The following is a 22,746-nucleotide window of genomic DNA, read 5'->3' as shown; positions in this document are numbered from 1 at the left end:
AGCACTTTGGTGCATCTACATGTATCCACCATCCACATAGACTGAAGGTCCACACAAACAACATACCTCTCTATTTAGCTCCTATGCCTGCCCTCTGCTGGTGTAATACATGTATTTTACTTGCATATATATATTAATTTAATTTTTATTTATTATTATTATTATTATTATTAAATCAAACCAGAAGCACAATTAGCTACATCATGACATTATATTATACACCAGTGTGTCCATGCCACTGACCTGCATTTCAAATAGTTGGTGGGCTCAATCTGAGCAGTGTAGGCTGCTGAGGGGAGGACGGCTCATAATAATGGCTGGAACGGAGCAATTAAGGTGCTACTAACCTCCTGTGGCTCAATCACTGTATATATCTACGGGCTACATATTTAGAGGGTGTGGGTTACAAATGCGGAACACACATTTCGGTTGAATACACTCAATTGTGCAACTGACTAGGCATCCACTTTCTCTTTTCATTACATATTTTAAAACGCTTTTTCATTTGACAGACGTGCCGTTTGTCCTTCTAGCGCGCCTGTACTTGACCTACGTAAACAATTTTTGAACGAAGGCTGGGCGCGTTTTCTGCAGGTTTTGTGATGAAGACATAGCTAGCTACAAGACAGAAATTGGTAAGAAATAATAATGAGTGAATTTATCCCATTATGCTTTAGTTACATAAAACGATCATAATCGTGCGTTTGAGTAAATTAGCATGATCGCTAACTTTGGGTCCCTGCGATAACGTTAGATCACTGACGGTTGTTGAAGTTAGCCTAGCCGAATATGTAACTTACTGTTAAGGCATTATTAAGGCATTACCGTCTATGAATGGGAAAAAGTTCGTCTAGATCAGTGGCCTAGCCTTAGATAACACGTTAGCTAGCTCAGCTGTGAACAATTATTTTTACATCTATTCACAGATCTAGGAAAGAATGGATTCCACTATTGCCAGTGATGTGAATGGATTCAAGACGCCCTGCAAACCAGACAGGGTGAAGAGCCTTCTCTCTGGTAGCACTGCCAGTCCTAGAACTCCCATAACCATCCCTGCCTCCCCTTTCATGAAGAAACTGGGATGTGGAACTGGGGTGAATGTGTATCTCATGAACAGGTTTGTTTTGTTTAGCTTCTTCAATGTCACCCATGATTTTGGTGTGCCACGAGTCATGACCATGTTCCCATGTGCTCGTTTTTTTAGAGTTGGTAAACTGAACCTGTCTCCATGGGCTGTCAAAAAGATCAACAACAAATGTGCCTCAAAGCAGGTGGGTGTCTACCAGAGACGACTCTGTGACGAGGCAAATATCCTGAAAGGCCTGCAACACCCAAACATTGTTGGTAAGAATGAAAATGTTTTATTTTTTATTTTATTTATTTTTTTACAGTGTAATGACCTATACTCTACACGAAAAGGGCTACCGTACTTGTACATATTATAAAGATTGTGTTGAACAAATCCCAGTCCATGCAATATTTGGTTCTTGATATCTGTATTAACAGCCATATGATTTGACAGGATTCCGTGCCTTCACCACTGCCAATGATGGCTCTAAGTGCCTGGCCATGGAGTATGGTGGGGAGAAGTCCCTGAATGACCTGATAGAGTGGCGACGAGAGGAGGGCCTGAAGGCTTATCCAGCTGCCACCATTGAGAAAGTGGCCTTGCATGTGGCGCGTGGCCTACAGGTAACCTCATACTCATCTTTTGAACCCAGTTTACACCTGGTCTAGGTCTGGAAGGGGTGGGTAATTGAGCGTGCATGTACGCAGAAAGCTGTAATACCAGGATTACTGTAAACTGGATAGGCTTTGATGTGATTATACCGATAGGCTAATTGATATGGATGGCCTTTATTCATTTCTCGTGCTTTGGGGAAGTCGGCTAATGTAAGCAAATGTAATTGAAGATTGCTTTTATACATTTTCCCCAACTCAATCATCCTCTGATGTGAATACAGACATGTGGTGAAGGGTCTTTGAGTTTCTCCTCTATTGGTGTTATTACAAAAACTATTTGAGGTTCACGATTTCAAATGTTCTGTAATCCCCTGAGGGGGTGTTTTTTTTAAGTGTCACTGCTGAGTGTAGATATCTTTAATTCATTGCCTAGCTATGACCAAATAAACTTTAAAAGCCACCATGAAAATCCCCTTAAATATCAATGTTCCTGTTTTCTCTTTCCCTCTCATTGTTCCCAGATGCTTCATGTTATTCCGTCTTTTAATGTGAGTCAAACACATGACTGTACAATTGTTATAGAAGTATAGGAAGGGAACACTGAAATGTATTTCCACTTTCTCCAGTACCTTCACAACGAGAAGAAGCTATTACATGGCGACATGAAGTCTTGCAATGTTGTCATCAAGGGTGACTTTGAGACCGTCAAAATCTGCGATGTGGGAGTCTCCTTGCAGTTGGATGAGAATATGAAAGGTAGATGTCACCATCTGAGCTGAATGCATCCAATTAAACACTGTGGAAAATAGGCATTACTTGGTATTTTGGTCGTTAGGCCTCGTTTCCCCATGTTGTCAGACAACCTGCCCTTTTCACTGTTAGTGTGAACCTGAGAAATTAGTCTGGTGTAAACACTGATTAGACTTTAACAAAGTACATTCCTACTAGCCTGGTTTAGGACTCTGGGAGTAATACCAAACTTCTGTTGTTCCTGCAATGTAGCCTGTAGATGATTTTCACAATGTTGCACGCACTCATGTCATGAGCCTAATGGAACGAATGCCAAGGGCTTTCTCATAAACACAGCCTGGGAATTCATGGTAGTGATGCTGTAGGGAGGGGTATAGAGTAACAATGTACAGGTGGTTTGCCATGTAAACAATGCCTGTTTTCATGAGGTCATGGAACCTCTCAATGAAAAGGGCACAATCAATACAAGTTTATCTATTCTTGTATTTCAGAAATAGGCTTTTAGGCCTAGGCAAAAGTGACTCATTCCGGGTGTCAAGTGAAATGCAATAAGAGTTTAGTTTACCTCAAACCAAATGCAGAAGAACGAGAACTTTGTTTAATGCACATTAATCATTTTATAGACTAAAATTGGTAATGGTTTCACCCTTTCATGCAGCTTGCTTGTAAATGCTTTGAGCAATGTGTGATTAATTATAGTTAAGAGATGTTAACACTGGCAAGAAAAATAAAAGGGGATCAAAAATGTTTACAAAACCTCAATTTCTGTTACTTAGGCTTCAAAGCAAATACATTCCTCTTTATTCTTCAATAGTTTCTTAAACATGTTCCCAACTTTAAGATCTTTACATTCTATTTTGGGATTTTCTGAGAACCACAAATACTCACAAATAAACTGTTGGTCAAATGTAAGAACTCGTTAAATGCCGAAAAACCCTGGCTTCAATCACTGTATAACGTGTTTAAACCTATTCCTGTTTCTGCCTCTCTCAGTGAGTAACCCCAAAGCAGAGTACGTTGGCACTGAGCCGTGGAAGCCCAAGGAGGCTCTGGAAGAGGGAGGCGTGATCACGGACAAGGCAGACATCTTTGCCTACGGACTGACCCTGTGGGAGATGATGACTCTGGCCATGCCTCACTTGGAGATTGAGAACAGTGAGGAGGAGGGTAAGGAGAGTTCTTACTCTGGCTGTATTTGAACCTAGAGCTCTTTTTAAAAGGCTATTTCCCTTACGTTAACTTGTTTTAGATAATTCATAAGATCTGAGATTTGTCACTTTTTGTCAAACAATATCACTTGCTCAATGATTGCTTAAATATAAAAGTTTATTGTAAAATTACTTCTCTTTTTAGATGTCTCAATGGACGAGGATGACTTTGATGAGGATTCCTACTATGAGAGGTTGGGCACCCGACCGGCGCTGGACTCTGAGAGTCTTGGGGGAGCCTACCAGAGAATGGTGGAGCTCTTCTGGCTCTGCACGGAGGAGAATCCACAGAAACGCCCGTCGGCTGCCCAAATAGTTCAGGTTCTGGAGTCCAACATGCAGGCGGACAACGTCATTGTCATAGACTGATCAGTTAGACTAGTCTCATCTCATTCAAACCATACTGTAATGTTGACTAGTCTTGTTTTCGTATCCAGAAACCTTTCCTGTTTGTCTTGACTTGGTGAATTGTAGTAAACAAAATGTCTCCGTAAATTGATAAACCATTTAAAGAAGCTGCTTTTCTAAAGACTAATACTTCAGCATTTTAGTGTCATGTGTAGCCATGTGTTCATGTCAAATTGATGTGGGCATACATTGTGCAGCACAATCTGAAACTGAACATGTAATGTAAAATAGAGGAAGGAATTCTCAGCTGAAGCAGTTAGATTGTTAATGATCATGCAATTAAATTAATATGCTTAGATGCTCATCGTCATTAAGACTAGCCTGACTGAAGTTGTATCTTCAACTTAACTGTTAAATACACTGAACACATGCAACATGCACAAAGTTTCTCAAATTTTGTGCACAAATGTGTTAGATAATTTCTCCTTTGAGAATTCATTCACCTGACAGGTATGGCATATCAAGAAGCTGATTAAATGGCATGATCATTACACAGGTGCACCTTGTGCTGGGGACAAGGCCACTTTAAAAGGTGCAGTTTTGTTGCAACACGTGTCTCGTCTCAAGTTGAGGGAGTGCACACTAGGCATGTTGACTGTAGGAAAGTCCACCAAATCTGTTCCCGGGGAAAGTCAATTTCGCTACCATAAGTACCAACTGCAGACCAAATGTAACCACGCCAGCCCAAAATCTTTGAATGTTGCGTTTTATATTTTTGCTCAGTACAGATATTTAGCTCAATGTATTTCTGTAAGTAGCAGCAGCACATAACGGTTAGTTCTATTGCTGACAAACTACTCTACCCAAAATGCACCTGTTTCACAAGACCGCAGCATGACATGTATTTTCCAAGAAATTATGATTCTGAAGTGTGATAAGAGGTAAAGATTTTATTCAAACTATGTACAAGATGTAGAAGAGATCAATCACCATCTCTTCAAAGTAAGTTACTACATATTGTCCAGTTTAGCATTCTCTATGAAATGGGCTTTAAAATGTGTGATTAGAAATTATGCATGTATGTCCATTTAAGTGGTGACAGTGTGATAATGTAAATGTATATTTTCCTACGTTTAACACATACTCATTAAAGGACCAAAATATGTCAAATGTAATTTCAGCCTTAACCAATTAAATTGTAGACCATAAACGCAGGCGTCTCGCAGTACTTTGTGGCGAACAGTTTGCCGTCTGGGGTAGGGTCAGAGAAGGCGATTTCCTCCTTGGTCAGGTGGCCCCCATACATAAAGGAGTTTCTGAAATGACAAATACATTCATTAAAATGGAATATGACCTTTCCTGGTTAAATCAGGAATAACAACGAATGCACCCTCAAACCAGTAGCTATCCACATTTTCCATTGTTGTGCAGACCACATCCCTTACATTAACAACATCCATTTATCTCAAGTCGTTAGCACTACCCAACCTGTAATAATTCTCTTACCGGACGGTGTCGAGCATCCTTGTGGCGATGCCCTTCCTACGGGCCAGACTGAACACCCAGATGCGGCTGACCCCACAGATGGCCTTCTCTGGGGTGATAGAGCAGCACCAGACCCTGTGGTGCTCCATGAAATCCTCCTTGGTCATGTCCTTAGTCTGCTCTGGCTGCTCCAGCACTCTGAAGCCCTGGAAACAAAGGGCAAGATAGCCCAATCATTCATCAGTCACTCAGCTAGATATCCCTGTAAGATAGCAATCCACTCACCAACTACACCTAGTTAGAAAGTGAGAATAACCAACCAAGTGTGTTTACAAAGACCTGATTGAATCTCCTTGAGTACTCCCCTATTGGTAGTTATCTGTCATATGTGCTCTGCAATGAGGCATCAGATGACCATCCCGTCACTGGCCCTCATGAACAGAGTTGATAGCAGAACTGACCGTGCACAAAAGCTCACGTCTGATTCTATCTGAGCGTATATTAGTTAATTTCTTGATAAATCAAACTTAATCTTTTAACATTATCACAGGCCTTTACATCACCATAGTCGGGTAGAATACTCCTGATCCATTACTGAAAAACCTACCATGTTTGGAGCATGACACATTTGAACAGAGCGCAAAAGTTTAGCAGCACTGGAGAAAATAGATTTTACCTGTCGTATGTGCTCTGCAATGAGGCAGCCGACGACCATCCTGTCACTGTTCACAAACAGATAGGTTTTAGTCTGGCTGGGGCAGCTGAGGGACACTTGTTGGAAGCCCAACTCATTGTCAGCAAGTTGCCTCACATCTTCTGCCTGATAAACATTAAGCATGAACAAGTGGGATAAGAATTCCATTCACACCAAATGCATAAACACAAACTGATGTGATTGATACAGTTGTGAGAAAAAATATTGGCATCCTTGCACTTTTCTTAAATAATTCACAATTTCTTCTGAAATAAGTTGAAGTTGCAAACTTTAGTTCCCCACACCTCAACATTGCAGAAACAATTGTATTTTTGTAAACTTAAGTTTACAAATTTTAAATTGAGAAAATAAAGACAAATGGCATGGACAAAATGATTGGCACCCTAGCTAGTACATGGTTGCACAGCCTTTGTTGGCAGTTGTTCATCAATGAGCTTGCTGGACCATTCTACTAGCAATTTGGCCCACTCTTAAGCAGCAAACTGCTCTAATTCTTCAATGTTTGAGGTTATGCCCTCCACCAACTGCTGTTTTCAGCTCTCACCATAGGTTATAGATATGACAGAACAGTCCAGTGCTTCTTGAACCAATTCTGTGCTTTTGATGTGTGTTTGGGGTTGTTGCCCGGATGGAAGACCCACAACCTTCAAAAGAGACCGTTTTTTGGACGCTGGATTGAACATTGCAATCCAAAACACCTTGATAATCTGCTGACCAGAGGCAGCTAAGCAACCCCACAGCATTATCGAAACCTTCCCCATGTTTGACTGGGAGGATGGTGATCTTTTCTTTGAATACTTCATTTGGCCGTTGGTAAACATAGGAACACTCTGACCGAGGCACATCTAAGCTTTATTGAACTTCTCAAAAACCCACCTAAACAAGCCTAAATCCTGGGGAAATGTTCTGTGGACCAAATAAACACAATAACAATCAGCGTTTACTGACGACCAAATGAAGCATTCAATGAAAATAACACCCTCCCTACAATCAAACAAAGGGGAGGTTTGATAATGCTGTGGGGTTGCTTTGCTGTCTCTGTTACTGGGGGCCATGAATGTGCGCAAGGAGTTTTGTAGACCAATGTTCAACCCAGTGTCCAAAAACTGTCTCCGTTGAAGGTTGTGGGTCTTCCATTTTAGAAGGGAATTATTTAAGAGAAGTGCAAGTACTGTACCTTTCTGACAGCGTATTTTGGATCATCTGGTAGAACCAGAATGATTTTTCCATCCCAGAAATCTGCTACCACCCTCTCTTTCTTCCAGCCCTGGGAACGAGAAGGAAACATTGATTAAGCAGCCGTCAGAAATCAAGAGAGAGGAGTGGTCAGTTACATTTCGCCCCCACTAAACCATGGCAGAGGATTTGGCTAAGCTTTTGTGGAAAAAATAATGAGCCACTCTAAAAGCAACATCCTTAGGGCCATGTGTACACATCAGTAGGAGAGAGGAAACGCCTGGGTGTACGCACCACAAACTTAATACTGTCCAGAAAACGCTTATGGAACTGTGTGTGCTGGAAGTTGTCTTCCAGGCTGTCTGCGCTGTAGATCATGCCACATGACCCACACGTGGTGGCACCAAACTGCTTCTGGCCTGCATCCTGTGGTAAACACAGAGCATTAGCAGAGCACACATATGGCAGGGAGAGAGAGGTAACAGTCATCATCAACATTTCCATTCATTAATCTGTCCATCAAAGGATTTACTTACAATGATGAGTTGATCATCAGCCTCAGCCTGTTTATTCATGTCTCTCTTCTTCCTGGCTCTCCTCTCTTTAGCAGCAGAGGGAATGGGGTGACCAAGGGAAGAGGGGGTGCTGCAATTCATTAGAGAGGCCTGAGCTGCTTTCCTCTGGGGCCTACAGGGAGAAAATAAACATTATAATAAATGCATATACACTCCCGTATAGTGTTACAGAGTTACTAATACTTGACCACGTGCGAGACTGTAAATAATTTCCTCCCTGGAAGGCAGTAAACCATTTTAGCTGAAAATAAACAGAAGTGGTTTTTGCCTACCTCTTTGATTCAGATCCAAAGATTGCACACACAGCTGAGGATTCTACAGAATCGGCTAAGGAGTCTAAAGGGGAGAGAGAAATCATAAATGAAAAAGACATTTGATTTTAAGTAAAAACATATGAATGATAATTGACCAATGACAAAAAAAAACAACCTTTGACTGGACTGCTGATACAGGTTAATGGGCTAATATCACTGAGATCAAACACTGCATGAGAGCCTGCATCCGTGATAAAGTCCTCCTACAAACAGTGAAAGAACAATATAATAAAATGTAGTATGTATACACTATGCTTTGTTAATTATTTCCCCACAGGATTAACAGACATTGAGAATCAGGCTAAACACGTTTCCAGTGATAAACAGCTCACCTGAGTGTTTATTTCTGGGGATCCTGAACATGTGGGAGACAAAGATATGTTTAACACAATGCTGACATCCTTGGTCATGCCATATTTCTCTGCTGTAGCTCTGGGTGACAGGGCCTCACCTGACTCTGGACTCTTTAGCAAATCCTGGACACTGGGTGGAGACTGCAGCTCTTCCTGCAGTTTCTTCACTACAACAGCACATCGCTTTGGAGATGGGGCTTTTTGTTTTTTCTCTTGTTTTCTCTCTGACGCATGAACCAGAGCATTTGTTTTCTCAAAACTCAAAGCTGGCTTGGTAGATTTCGGGGCAGACTTTTTGTACATGGAGGCTGGCTTTTTTCCTGTGCTGAAAAAGGCAGCCCCAACGAAGATCTTAGGCTTGGGCTTAGACTTTAAACCGCCAAAGGTCAAGGGGATGCCTTTTTTCGGCTCCACTTGCTTTGTGCTGGTGGGTGCTTTAGGCTTTGAGGAATTGATCAGGCTTGATTTGAAGTTGCCGCTTCCCTTTAAGCCAGTCTTCATTCTGTGTACAGCGGCCACTTTCTTGACCTTGTTACTGTTAATCATCCTCTTTTTCTCAGCATCCGTCAGTCCTCCATACGGATCCACAGTGGTCAGCCTTGGCAGTGATTTGGTCTCATTCAGCGTCTTCCTCTCCAGGGGTGTCAGGTACAAAGGTTTGCGTTTACCATAGAAGGACCCTGTAACCACAGCAGGCTGGAATGGAGAGGCTCTCTTCTGAGCAATCTTTAGGGGAGATGGAGCTGGTGATATCTGAGGGGATGGGCAGTTCCCCTTCTCCTGGTGTCTGGCTGACATCTTCTTTAGTGGAGACTGGTGCAGCCGGGGTGACTTTCTTTTCAGGGGAGATCCTCCATCCTTGACAGGTCTTTCGGCTGGGCGACTACAAATGTTGTAGTAGAATAATAAGGATGTTAGTCAATGTTATATGCATGATTGATTGATTTAACACATATGATGGACTAATGCACATCTTGTAACGCACCTGTGCTTCCTTGTAGTACTAGGCATCATGTTTCTAACTTCACTGGAAGAATAAATAGCATCAGTAAATGAACCATGCGTAATCAGTTAGCATAACAACAATAATACATTATAATTGAAATGCAAACATAATGTAATTTAAACACTGAACAGTTATTGTTAAATATCTTGGCGCTAAATATTTGTGAAGACAGCAGTCTCTGCCAGCCAGGGTTCAGTGGCTGAGTGAATAATATTTGGAGGGATCATCATGGATTGCCATAACTACCCAGCTACAACACTGTCTGGTTACTAAACTAATTTTAGCTAGAAGTTTGCTAGATACTCGTTTTTGTGCCTGACAGGATTCTTAATAGTTAGCTAATTTAGCGTACAGAGTTGAAGTGCACACAGGGGTGTATTCATTATGCCTGTTTTGCAACAGGAACCGTTTAAGTTTTGCTACGACGGTAGGTCCCTCGCAGTTTCGCTCCGTTTGCAGTTCCGATTGGTTCGGTTACAAAACATAATGAATACACCCTAACAGTAGCTGACTTTCAAAATCAAAACGTCATGCCATCTAAACACTTTTGCTAACTGACTTTAATCAAATACATTGTTTTTTCACAAACACATACCAAGCAGACGTTATCCAAAACGTAACAAAGTTAGAAAGTTGTGGAACTTGCCACAACCAGCGTTCTGTTTCCCCGCGGTTCTTTCAGACTGTTTTGAATAGCGCGCGCCTCTTTGCAAAACAGTTACCCAACATCACTTAAGCGGAAACAGCGACGACTTCCGTGTCAACTTTCAGCACAGTTATCACGAACTCTGTGCTTATCTTGTTATGATGCACATGTATTTTCAGTTTTGAAAAAGTTGCTTCCATTCATGCAGGATGGTGTTTTACTTCACGAGTGCAGGTGAGAAGCTGAGCTTGTCTTTTAAGCTGGCTAGCCCGTACATAGTTAGTTAACGTTAGGTAGTTAGCAGATGAGCTAACTAGAGAATCTTCTTGAATCGTTTTGTTAACGAGCAACGTTTGATGTCTTGTGAGAGAGCTTTCATGTCAAATAATCTAAATAGTTTGTTTTTGTTTACATTCAGGCCAGCAGATGAAACGTTAGTCTGTGCCTTCTCCCTACAGTTTTCAGCCATTAACGTTAGTTTCGCCCACGACTGGCTCATGTGAACTACAATCCCGACGCTGTTTTAACGTTTTGAAACGTCAATAATCATAGTTTGCAATATGGCATTTGAAACATATGTCCCTTTGATCAGCGAGAAAGACTCCTTCAAATTAAAAAATAGACACACATACTGTAGCAGTTATACACAGATCCATGTCTGGCTGGCCCAATCCCATTTTCCAGCTGCTCCCCAGGGCTGACATTGTAGAGCAGACCGATAAGGTTTGTGGATACCAGGAGACCCTGAGACGGTTCATATCGCCTCCTCAGGCCCCGGGTCCAAGGCAGACGGATTGTTGCCACCCACCTGCACCCGAACGACGGTGGGGTCCATCTCCTGCCCCATCGCCTCGTGCGGGTAGGGGCACATCGTGAGGTGAAGCAACAGCCTGTTTTTCCCACGTGGGTCTTCCCTGATTTTTGCAGAGGTACTGAGTAATTTATCCCTCACCGGGTTCCTATTCCTCCAAGCGGGTCACGACATAAGCTCTCCCAGGGCTCCGTGGCCTTGTTGGCTTGGCTGAGCTTATGGCTTGTCTTTGTGACAGGTATGATGGTGTCCACCGTCACTGCCATTGGGACGTGCCTCGGGGACCCATGCGCTGGGGGTGCCAGAGGAGAGGCTGGCCCCAGCAGGTCATTTGTGACACCCTTCCTCTGCTTCTTCTCCCGGTCTCCTTCTTTGGGCTCTGGGACGTCTAGTGTCTCTATGCGCAGCGCACGTACCTGGCATCCTAAATGTGGCAGCAGATATGCTCTTGAAGGAGGGCCCACCACCTTGAGACTGGAGCCTACATCCCCAGGTGGTGCAGCACCTGTGGGACAAATTCGAGAGGGTGCAAGTAGACCTGTTTGCCTCCTTGGACAATGCACACTGCCACCTGTGGTACTCCATGCCGGAGCCACCAGGACCTCTGTGCTTGGATGCTCTGGCTCACGATTGGCCAGGGCTGGAGCTTACGCATTCCCCCCTTTTCCCCTGATCCAGGCTGTGCTGGACAGGACCAGGATGGCAGAGCATTGTCTGCTGCTGGTGGCCACATACTGGCCCAGACAACCCCGGTTCAGCCTTCTCCTGTCCCTGTTGTCTGGGACACCTTGGCAACTTCCCTTGAAACCGGACCTGCTGTCTCAGGTCAGGGGAACTCTGTGGCATCCAAGGCCGCACCGCCTCAGTCTGTGGGCTTGGCCACTGAATGGTCCATGTTAGGACTACAGGAAGGTGTAATGAACACCATGCAGAGCGCAAGGGCGCTGGCTATATCTGCTGCATACCAGTTGCTCTGGCGGTTGTTCTGCTCTTGGTGTACTGGTATTGAGGTTGTACCAGAGTAATGCTGGGTGCAGTAATGTCCTCCAATATCTGTAGTCTCGCTTCGATGAGGGTTTGGCAGCCTCTACCCTGAGAGGGTATTTGGTCGCTATATCTGCCTGCCATGTGGAGTGGATGGAGAAACCATAGGGGCGCCATCCCTTGGTCTCCGGGTTTATGAAAGGGGTTCGTCCCGTGCGTCCAGCTAGGACCTGCTCAATGGCGAGATGGGATCTGGATGTGGTATTGGCAGGTTTGACAAAGCAGCCTTTCGAACAGTTGGAGTCAGCCTCCCTGAAACACCTCTCTATGAAGGTAGTTTTCTTGGTAGCGATTACTTCCATGAAGAGGGTGGGTGAGCTCCATGCTCTTTCAGTAAGTGTTGAGTGCTACCGGATGGACCCTGGGGGGAAGAGTATATCTCTCCGCCCCAACCCTCCATTCCTCCCAAAGGTTCTGTCAGACAGACATGTGAACATCTCTTTTTATCCTGTCTGCTTACGACCCCCGCGGGGGGGTCTGGGCCTCCGTCCGGCATGCTGTGCCTTGTGAGGGCACTGGCTGCCTATGGGGAGCGGACACGGTCAGTGAGAACAACAGACCAGCTCTTTGTCTCACTGGATCATGGACACAATTACGACAGCATACTGCCTGGCTGGCAGGCCAGTGCTGGGATCTGTGGTGGCACATTCAACATGAGATGTGGCTGCGTCCTGGGCTCTACTGAGAGGAGTGCCCCTCGCTGATATCTGTGCTGCGGCCAGCTGGGCTTCCTCTTGCACCTTTGCAAGATATTGGGTAAATGTGGAACCTCCCTCTCCGGTTGGTTCAGCGGTCCTGGGCTTCGCCTCCCCTTCCGGGGACTGTGCCGGGACCCACCCTTCCACATTGACTGCCCCAGCGTCTCGGTCCCGCTCTGGGACTTTGACTCTGGCTTGCCAGGTCCTTCTAGCACCGACTAATCTGGTACTGGTATACCGACATATTGGAGTGATCCAATATAGTGAAACATAATGAAGGTTACGTATGTAACCACGGTTATGTGAACTATATGGATCACTCCAATATATGTCACGGCCATGATGTCTATATATAGGGGCGAACCCCAGCCGTGTCACGGGTGTACACGGAAGTAAATCTTCACCTCGGATGTATCCCTCCGCTGCAGAGTGATATCAATATATTGGAGTGATCCATATAGCTCACATAACCGTGGTTACATACGTAATCTTCGGTGTATATGATCCTCAAAAAACAATGAGGAGATGGGAGAGGCCGGACTTCCAGCGCGTTGAGCGTCACAAATTGAACAAATTTATATTTTAGCGTATGCCCACGCAGATACTCGCTGACGCCGGTGAGCAATGTGGGTGCAATAAGTGAATAGCATGTATGTGTACATTTATTTTGCAACGCTCGTACATGAGCGGTGTGGTCAGCATGTTATGCTTCACGGAGCAGAGCTGTTGTCAAGGAAGTGAGTTTGTGTTTATACAGGACCTCCCGCCCGCCCCCACCTACCATCAATCAATCAATCAATCAATCAATCATGTCAATGCGGAGCTATACTGAGCCCACAGCATTGTTTTGGGAGGCGGTGGGCACACAGGACATTGGTACAGAGCTCAATTTGGCCCCTGCGTGCCTCTGGAGGCTCTGCAATTGCGTCACACCCTCCTTACGAAGTCTCCGACCACATTTTCATTTTCGGATCAAGCATAAATTGGCTCTTACGCTTACGCACAGGTTTTCTGATCACGCTAGATAGCTAATTAGCATATCGCTGCTTGTCTGTTTACCGTAAACAAGCCACAGTAACATGGAGATGTGATCGTGTGGGAAAACTAACACTATCAAGGTGTGTATCAATTCAACCTTTTTGTTTTTTCAAAATAATTTCTCACTGATATGAAAGATAAGTTCCTTATGCTTCCAAAACCAAACCACAAGTGACGCGTGTTAATGGTAAGAATAACGCATCGAACACACCGACTGGGTTATGGCATCACTGCTGCATTACATTTTGCGCACCTAGGCAACTATACTGATGCAGGTACCTTTTGCAAATTGTCGCATGCAGTTGGACTCAAAACCGTGTCTTTTTGACAAAACTGCTGACAGCTACAGGGACATAAACAACAAAAAAATGCTGCTTGGAGACAAGTGTCCACGATAGTAGGATTGCCAGGTCAGTTTAGTAGTGAGCTTGTGCTCGATGTGGCTAGTTAGCGTTAGCTAGCTAGCTAACCTAGCCAATTAGGTGTGTGTGAAAGAAATAGTCAAATTATGCAAGTTACTACCCTTGATAACTTTCCCAAATAATAATGTTTGAAAGAGTGTGAGTGTGTATGTTAGATTAATAGAAATGGTAGATACTACTGTACCCTGATAATTTGGTCAGCTAACTGTGTGTCTGTGTAGAGTAGGTGACATGTCCATGATAGCTATCTAATAACTATAGTTATGCTAGGTAATGGTTTGGCTTATCACGTTCATGTCTATGTAGAAGAAGACTGTAGGAGGAAGTAGAGAGGACTCAGGGACAGGTATCAGAGAGAGAGAAGGGCAGAGAAAGATAAGAGGTCTGGGTCAGCAGCTTCAGGCCAGCAGCCTTGGCGCTTCTGCCACATTCTTTTCTGGATCCATTTATTGTGCCTCGGGCAACGAGTGGCAATTTTACAGCCAGACCCTCTACTACGTCATCCACAAGTGTTGTCGCCACCGGTGCATCAAGACCCTCAATGTCATCTACAAGGGCGACCATCACCTCCACCGGTGGAGTGAGACCCTCTACAACATCATCCATGAGTATGACCACTACCAGTGCAGCCATGGAAGATGATGAAATGGAGGAAGCACCTCTGGATCTAGGACCACCTGAGATTATTATGAACCTCACGGAAGTGACCACTGAGGACCTCGTTGAACAGGATGTGGCCGTGGAGAGAAACAGAAACGAAGAGGAACAACGTCACACCAGGCATCATCGGAGGTACCAGCCCCCAGATCCACTCAACTCATTTCAGCAGAGGCTCCTCCAAGCCGTCGAGTGGGATGCAGCACAACCTGATGATCACAGGAAGAAGACCCTCTTTGCCATGAGCCTGGTGCAGACACTGAAGAGGCTGCCTCAGCAAAGAAAAGCAGCAATCAAAGTTCAAATGTATCAGCTGCTTTTCAAAGCCTAGTTCAATGGTATGTTTTTTTTTCTCTCCACGTCACAGGTAGTGTCATAAGTGTGCGACAGTGAAGTAAAGTAGGTCATTTTTACAGTATAGTCATGTAGGTTAATTGGTATTTCAGATCAAAGTATTAATATGAGGCAAATGTATAGCTGTTGTTTCTGGGTTCGAAAATATCCTAAAACAGTTTGCTATCGAAATATCTGCCTGTCATATTCATCTTTTGATCTGAAATACAAATTCCATGAGTAAACAGCAAGTATTACCAACTTTACCACACTGTTCCTATATTTATGCCACTAAGGACAGTATGCAAGCAGTATTTAGTTAACATAAATCTCACCTTTTATGGTGTCATTATGTTGAGCTTTGTATGTGTTGTTTTTGACAGAGATGGAGTCAATTTAACAGACAAGCTCACAGGAAGAGGAGAGGAGTTGCCGGGGCCGACCAGCTCACAGGAAGGACAGGAAGCGGAGAAGAGTTGCCGGGGCCGACCAGCTCACAGGAAGGACAGGAAGCGGAGAAGAGTTGCCGGGGGACCAGCTCACAGGAAGGACGGGGCCGACCAGCTTACAGGAAGGACAGAGAAAGACCAGACAGGAAGGACAGGAAGCGGAGAAGAGTTGCCGGGGCCGACCAGCTCACAGGAAGGACAGGAAGAGGAGAGTTGCCGGGGCCGACCAGCTCACAGGAAGGACAGGAAGAGGAGAAGAGTTGCCGGGGCCGACCAGCTCACAGGAAGGACAGGAAGAGGAGTTGTCTGGTTGTTGTTTTGATCTCCCTCATTGTACCTTTCTTTTCACACATGTCATTTGTTTATAAAGTCTTAGGATAGCATTCATTATTAGTGTTACATAGATTTCTGAATTGAAACTCATACAGAGTTTTCACAGATGCTCTTGGTCTCTTACAAGACTAAAGGTCAATATATTTCTTTCATTTAAAACCACTTGAAAACCAGGGTGTTGAAACTTTTTGTGAAGTTATGTTCCATCGACTAGTCCGTGACTTCCAGGGGCCATTTGTTTGTTTAGCTGTGTTATGGCTACATATTATTCCCCTTTTCTCAGAGACCGAGACACACCTCTTCGTACCTCAGATCTCCAGTGCCCTGCCCTCTCTCTCTTTATGGCCATGTCTGAAGTTCCCCTACTACGTCTAGGATTTATGAGTAGTCCCTGTATCGGTCTGCAGTTGTGCCAAAAATACATGCTCTTGCTGTTCTCTTACAGATTACAGGCTACACATTCATTTAAAAATGTATTCTTTTTTTTACACACACGCGCACACACACACACACCTCTTTCAATAGTTTTATTTTTTAAACGTTTTTACAATACACATACCTGTCATGTTCTTTCCTGTACTTGAATACTTATTAAATTGTTTTTTCTTAGTCAGTTGTTTCAGTTGTTTATTAATATCTAATTTAGACTTAATCTGCTTATTTCTTCCCTACACCTTTGCAGATCTAAGACAAGATGAAAGTAAAAATGCGTTCTCTTCCTAATTAGTTTTTTGTCCACCTGTATTTTGTCAGACCAGTGAACATGGTGGTAAACTGTACTATTTGTATGGACCCTAGGTTACCTTTTCCCTTTTATCATACTAACTGTATGTAGTATAACCTTAATTAGTGCTCCGGCTCACCTGGTGCACCATGCCAGGTGTGTATAATACTGACTTTAATGGGCGAGTGAAGGGGTTAAGGTGTGGTCTTTACTCCCAAATTTCACTTAAATATAGCTTCCAAATGAAGAGAGACAATGATACATAAAGTAATCTGGGGGAAAAATGCAATTTTATGGACAACTGTGGCTGGTTCTTAAAAAAACCTTTGTTATGGGGCTCTTAAAAGAGCCGTTTCACTCCACGGCATACTGCCATGGGACTTCACCTGCTGGCGATGAGAAGTAGGTGGTCAGCTTCTCCCTCACCTGGAGTACCTGTCTGGGGGCGTTGTTGGCCCCTGCCCTGGTGACATCAGGAAGGTGACCATTTGGCGTGCCCATCGCCATCTGGAGCAGCTCCTGGAATGACCTCCGCAGGTAGTTGTGGAGAACACATGTGGCCTTCACGCAGGCATCGATATTTGAGGGGCTGAGACCAAGTATTCTCCGGTACATTCTCCACTGGGCTGCCAGAATCCCAAAGGTGCATTCAACAACTAACCTTGCCCTGGACAGTCGTTTGTTAAAGATCCTTACAAGCTTTGGCAATGGCAACAGGCGTCCAGCGTAAAACTGCATTTTGGAGGGAAATGATACTATGGCTATCACAATTCATGTGTGGATGTCATCGAATAAATAATATACTTGGCAAATAAATTAATACAAATTTGAAGAAATTATGCAATCAAACTGTTTTTATGTAATCCCAATTTTTTTACTGAATGTGTGCAAAAAAAAAATCTACATTCATATTTTGCTACTTTCTGTACGTATGCACCACACAGAACGCACTGCAACTGCCTCTGCAACGCAATGCTGGAAGGAAAATGCAGCGTTCCATTGGAAATGAATGTACTTCTGGTGTGTCGAAACCCCAACACAATCGGTGTGTTCGAACCGTGAGCGTTGGTGCTCTTAACAACACTCCCCTATACAGAAGACTCTTTCGTCCAATGACTCTTGTGTGTAATGGTCATGAGCAAGGGCTCTTGTTAGATTAGCTAGCTAGGCATTAATGATGAATAATCATCATGTGGACAATGGCAGATTTTTGTCCTATTCTGAGAATGGACTGCTCTGTTACCCACATCCTACTTTTTAGCTAGAAGTGTTGGAGACACATTTACCTATTATTTGTTTAATTTGCCCCAAAGCCTTGTTGATATAGAAAATTTGAGCTATTAACCCTTGCCTGTTGTTTTATTTTAGTTGTTACTCCTCCCTACACTATCTACATGGGGAAAGACAAATATGAACGTAAGTAGCTGATCATTTGAAGTGTTTTTTTTATAGTAACAAACCAAGATTGTTTTAGCAGCATTGTGAGGTAGCAAAGTGACTACCTAGCCAGTAGATCCAACACATTTTGCTCACAGCTGCACTAGGGTCGGACAGGCTTCCTGTGTAGAATAAGACAGAGGAGCCGGCGCGAGACATGACTGGGAAAACGTACCTCCATCCAGGGATGAGAAATGTGTTGGCCCATTATTCCCCCCAAAATTGTCCCATTATCTCAACTGTTACACCAGGAAGATTGAATGACTGCTAGTTTAAGTAAACTGCCGTTTTCGACCTTGCAGTAGCCATAGAACCCGTTATGGAATGACACGTTGCGTTGAACAATTAAGGAGCTGATTGGCTGGCACTGCAATTCCAAAATGGTTCAGTGACTTCTGCTACCTAAGCACGTGGACGAAAAGGGCAGTTTCATGGAAAACTAGCAGTGGCTTAATCTCAGTGAAACAGTTAGGATAATGGGACAGTTCGGAGTACAACACATTTCTCATTCCTGGATTGAGGTACTTTTTCCGAGCCAAATTTCACGCTGGCTCTTCGGTGTTTTAAGGCTTCCACATGGTTTGGGTTGGCAAACGTAACAAGTGTGATTGCGTACTCCCTTAAAAGACCTTAGCCAAAACAGTACTATTTTCAAGCGATCTTCAGATGCCGTAGCCAGTATACACTTCCGCAAAATTGTGAGAATTATTGTAAATTAAGAAATCTGCAGTATTTGTCAAGCGATAAAATGTGCATGAAAACAAATATCGTTCAATGACAAACACTTAATTGAAGAATCCCTGATGTTGACCAGTGACCGAGGAAGGGGCGTAGACTTCGGCTCCGAACTTTGTCTTGCCTCAAGAAAGAATGTGTGAACGAACAGCCCAAAAAAACCTTCCGACCTGTTTCGGAAGGGAAGCATGCGGACTACTTTACACAGGAGGCATGTCCCACCCTAGTTCAGCTGTAATCAAGCGGGGTCGGATCTGACTACCCAGCTTACTTTCTGCTGCTTTCTCACTATTAGATGAAGATCTCATCAAATATGGATGGCCTGAAGACATTTGGTGAGAAACTCATATCTATTTCTTCTTGTAACTCAAACCATGAAATACATTATTAGGATTTGACCATTTGATGAGTCTGACTGTTGGTTCTATGTATACATTACTCTATGTAGTGTTGAAGAATATCCACCAGGTGGCCCTAGAGCTAGGCTAATAGTACAGTAGTCCTATATCAGCTAATAGTGCTGTGGTAATATGCATGTCATTGATTATTTTAGTATGGAGGTGTTATTGCTGTTATAATAGTAACTGTATTATTTCCACAGGTTTCATGTGGATAAACTCTCTTCTGCCCATGTGTACCTTAGAATGCCTAAGGGACTGACAATTGAGGATATTCCCAAGGAAGTCTTGATTGACTGTGCACAGCTTGTGAAAAACAACAGCATCCAAGGTAATACATTGAGTGGCCCGGTGAGTTTGATTAGAATAATATAATAGTCATGTACAAACTTCCTCCAGGAAACTTTGATATCCTTTTAACTCAGGATGTAAAATGAACAACTTCAATGTTGTCACCATGGGCCAACCTAAAGAAAAACGGGACATGGCTGTAGGCCAAATAGGTTTCCATCGGCACAAGGAGGTCAGTGATTTCTCTCTTCTGGCAAAATGTATCTGTGTAACTTTCGGATCTATTTGGCTACTTTTATAGGTCTCAGCTTTCATTGTCAATATGTTTTTAGTTTCTATTGGTGTTCTATTTGAGTAATATCTATGAAATGATCGTTTAGACTATGTCTACTGTTTTGTAGATTAAGATTGTGGCAGTAGAGAGGAAGATGAATGAGATTGTAAACAGGTTGGAGAAAACAAAGGACGAGCGATAACCTGATCTGGCAGCAGAAAAAGAGTCTCGAGATACGGAAGAGAGAAATGAGAAGAAGGCCCAGATACAAGATCTGAAAAAGAAAGATAAAGATGGCATAAAAAATAAAAGAGAGCTGGATGAGCTCAAGTAAGTTCTCTTATCTCTGTCCAACCCTAGCTACATCACCTCTCTTCATCCGCCATCCCAAAACACTGTGAATAGTCACTTATGTGAATGATAAACTCTCACAGTAATTGTCCATTAATAGCAGTTATTCTTCGCTGATGACGAGTGACAATATGACAACAACTGAGGTGAGCTGATTAACAATCTAAACGGATGTGAAGTCTGCTTCTTTCAGAAATAGACTGGCATATTAATTGGTTATATGACTGTGTTGTAATATGACCATTATGTCTGAAATGTATAATTGTATCTTTTTCAGGATGGAAATGATTCGGATGACTTCATGTAAAAGGACAATATCGGACATACTCCACCACCTGCAAGTAAACATGGTTGGGTTGGGCCCTCACTGTTATACCGGACAGTGCTTTGACATTGTATATAGATCGATACTGTATTTTTAGAACAGTACGTGTGCCAATTTTGCTAAAATTTCAGGACTCTCTGAACAGCCTGGTTTCCCGACGCTTCTTGAATTTCAAAGGATAACATTCCAACAGCATTGATCTCTTGCACTGAACATCCTCTGCTTGACCGACAAGAGGGTAATAACAACCCCCGATTCCTCAGAAAACTGCTGCCAACGATTTAGTCTTGGGACGGCTATACCTTACAGGCTCTATGATCCAGTTCGGTATTGTTGCATGTTGACCTAATGATATGAATTAATATATGGTTTCCTGACCAGTATGTCTATGGGTGAAATTAAATGAGTATGTGCATTTTTAATTATAATTTACCTGGCCAATGCTGCAGACGTTGTCCTGGCCAGAGACTGGAACATGTGAATTGTGTCCTCGTGAATCCATGCATAAGGTTTGTCTTGGATGTTTCTTTGAAATCATTGAAAGATTGCTGACATTGTGAATAAAAATCACCTTGTTTATCAGCTCAAAGTTAAATTTTAAACAAAAACTGAACTGCCCATATGGTATGTTAATTGCCCAGTTCATTATTGAGACAATATGTTGACATAGCTTTGCTAATGAAGTGGGATGTGTAATGAATGGTTTGTGCTTGTTGAGAGAATGGGTACCACCAGCTTTCTCCTTCCTGGGTGATCAGAGCTGGGATTGAATTGACACATGCTGGTTTTTCAGTATAAAGCGTGACATCTCTATTTCTCAATGCTGTGTGTGGATGCAGCTGTGGTTGACCTCTGGTCCACATCACACAGACTGAAACGCATGGAGCAGGTTGAGGGACGAGGGGTGTGTCCGAATTAATTATTCTGGAGGACTTGCATTTCATTTGACATCTGCGTAAACAATTTCACTCCAAACAACCTCTAAAAGCAGAATAAAAGGCCTTTGTTTCAATCTGCATGTGATTTGCTTGCCACTACATGAATAAGACTGGGTTATTCTCAGTGACAGGATGTCATATGTAACTATAGGCCCCAGTCTGTGTTTATCAACCAACTGTTGACTATGCTTATGTCACATGCCAGTATTATTTCAAGGACTGGAACATAGTGTACAAATGTCCTGTTTTCCATGAAGGTTGTTTCATGGATGAGGCATTTAGATATTTTTCAAGTTATGAACTGTTGAATAAAGGCATGCTGCTGAAGTTATAGCTGACCTGACAGTTGGTTGTGTGTTTAGGATCTTATCACAACAAGCATACGTGGGGCAGCTCATGTTTTAGTTCTGATTAGAAGTAGCCTACATTGTACCGTTCCTGGAGAAACTGACCTACTGTAACGTGTTAGAAGACCCTAGGTAACAGTTACAGTACATTACCACATGGGATCCTGTATGATTGATGAGTGATTATGGTTTGGTTGGTTAATAATGATATGTGGCGCTGACATCGGTAACCCTTTCTCAAGAGATTTACTGCTTGGGTAGCGTCAACTTGAGCTGTATGACTTTAAAAAGAAGCCAACACTGTATACTTTTGAAGTATTGTGGCAGTTCTGTTGCTCCTTTGCAAGGGAGTCATTGAGAGTTCAGCCAGAATTCCATATTCTGGTCTCATTTTATTAGTTCTGTTCTATGAGTCAATCCCAGAAGAGGTCCCAGTTATTTCTGTAATGAGATTTACATAGATGTACAGCTTTGAAAGAAGAAAAATCATGTTACACCCATTGTAACAACATGAAACCTAAAATGTAGATACATTTACCTTTACATTATTTCACATTTTGCGATTCCATTTTCTTTAGGACCACTAGATGGCAGATTGTTGCGTGTTTCAGGTGCATGTCTATAATGGACCAATAGCTGTACTAAATATCCCAGTTATAATCTATCCTCTTTGGTCACGGACATGTTAAGGGGCAGTTAGATGTTTTAAAAAATGCCCCCATCCCAAATATATATATTTTTTAAAACAAAGACCACCCCTACTGTAAAAATGTGCACACCCTCCCCCTCCATTAATTAACTCAAAATAAGGTTTACAACCACATATAACTGTAGCGACCTTGTGTTTACAAACTCGGATATAAACTTTGCCACTTAAGCATG

General features: G+C 43.1%; 2 protein-coding genes and 1 pseudogene across 2 annotated transcripts; 2 read left to right on the top strand and 1 right to left on the bottom strand.

Annotated features, from left to right (window-relative positions):
• The first annotated feature begins 467 nt into the window (after positions 1-467).
• Positions 468-4,156, top strand: LOC118398655 (lymphokine-activated killer T-cell-originated protein kinase homolog). Its single transcript, XM_035794209.2, has 7 exons — positions 468-635; positions 927-1,117; positions 1,205-1,344; positions 1,523-1,692; positions 2,310-2,439; positions 3,427-3,600; positions 3,787-4,156. The coding sequence occupies exons 2-7, from the start codon at positions 939-941 to the stop codon at positions 4,008-4,010; spliced, it is 1,017 nt and encodes a 338-aa protein (XP_035650102.1). The 5' UTR covers positions 468-635; positions 927-938; the 3' UTR covers positions 4,011-4,156.
• A 763-nt stretch (positions 4,157-4,919) lies between these two features.
• LOC118398654 (N-acetyltransferase ESCO2-like) lies at positions 4,920-10,357 on the bottom strand. Its single transcript, XM_035794207.2, has 12 exons — positions 10,209-10,357; positions 9,593-9,634; positions 8,706-9,490; positions 8,587-8,609; positions 8,370-8,457; positions 8,213-8,276; positions 7,902-8,052; positions 7,660-7,791; positions 7,367-7,456; positions 6,151-6,294; positions 5,496-5,680; positions 4,920-5,305 (listed from the first exon to the last, which is right to left on the bottom strand). The coding sequence occupies exons 2-12, from the start codon at positions 9,619-9,621 to the stop codon at positions 5,173-5,175; spliced, it is 1,824 nt and encodes a 607-aa protein (XP_035650100.1). The 5' UTR covers positions 9,622-9,634; positions 10,209-10,357; the 3' UTR covers positions 4,920-5,172.
• Positions 10,358-17,812: 7,455 nt separating this feature from the next.
• On the top strand, positions 17,813-21,591 carry LOC118398656 (coiled-coil domain-containing protein 25-like; annotated as a pseudogene).
• Positions 21,592-22,746: the final 1,155 nt, after the last annotated feature.

This window comes from Oncorhynchus keta, chromosome 19, assembly GCF_023373465.1.
Source record: "Oncorhynchus keta strain PuntledgeMale-10-30-2019 chromosome 19, Oket_V2, whole genome shotgun sequence".
Lineage (NCBI taxonomy): Eukaryota > Metazoa > Chordata > Actinopteri > Salmoniformes > Salmonidae > Oncorhynchus > Oncorhynchus keta.
This window is presented reverse-complemented; position numbering and strand designations above follow the sequence as displayed.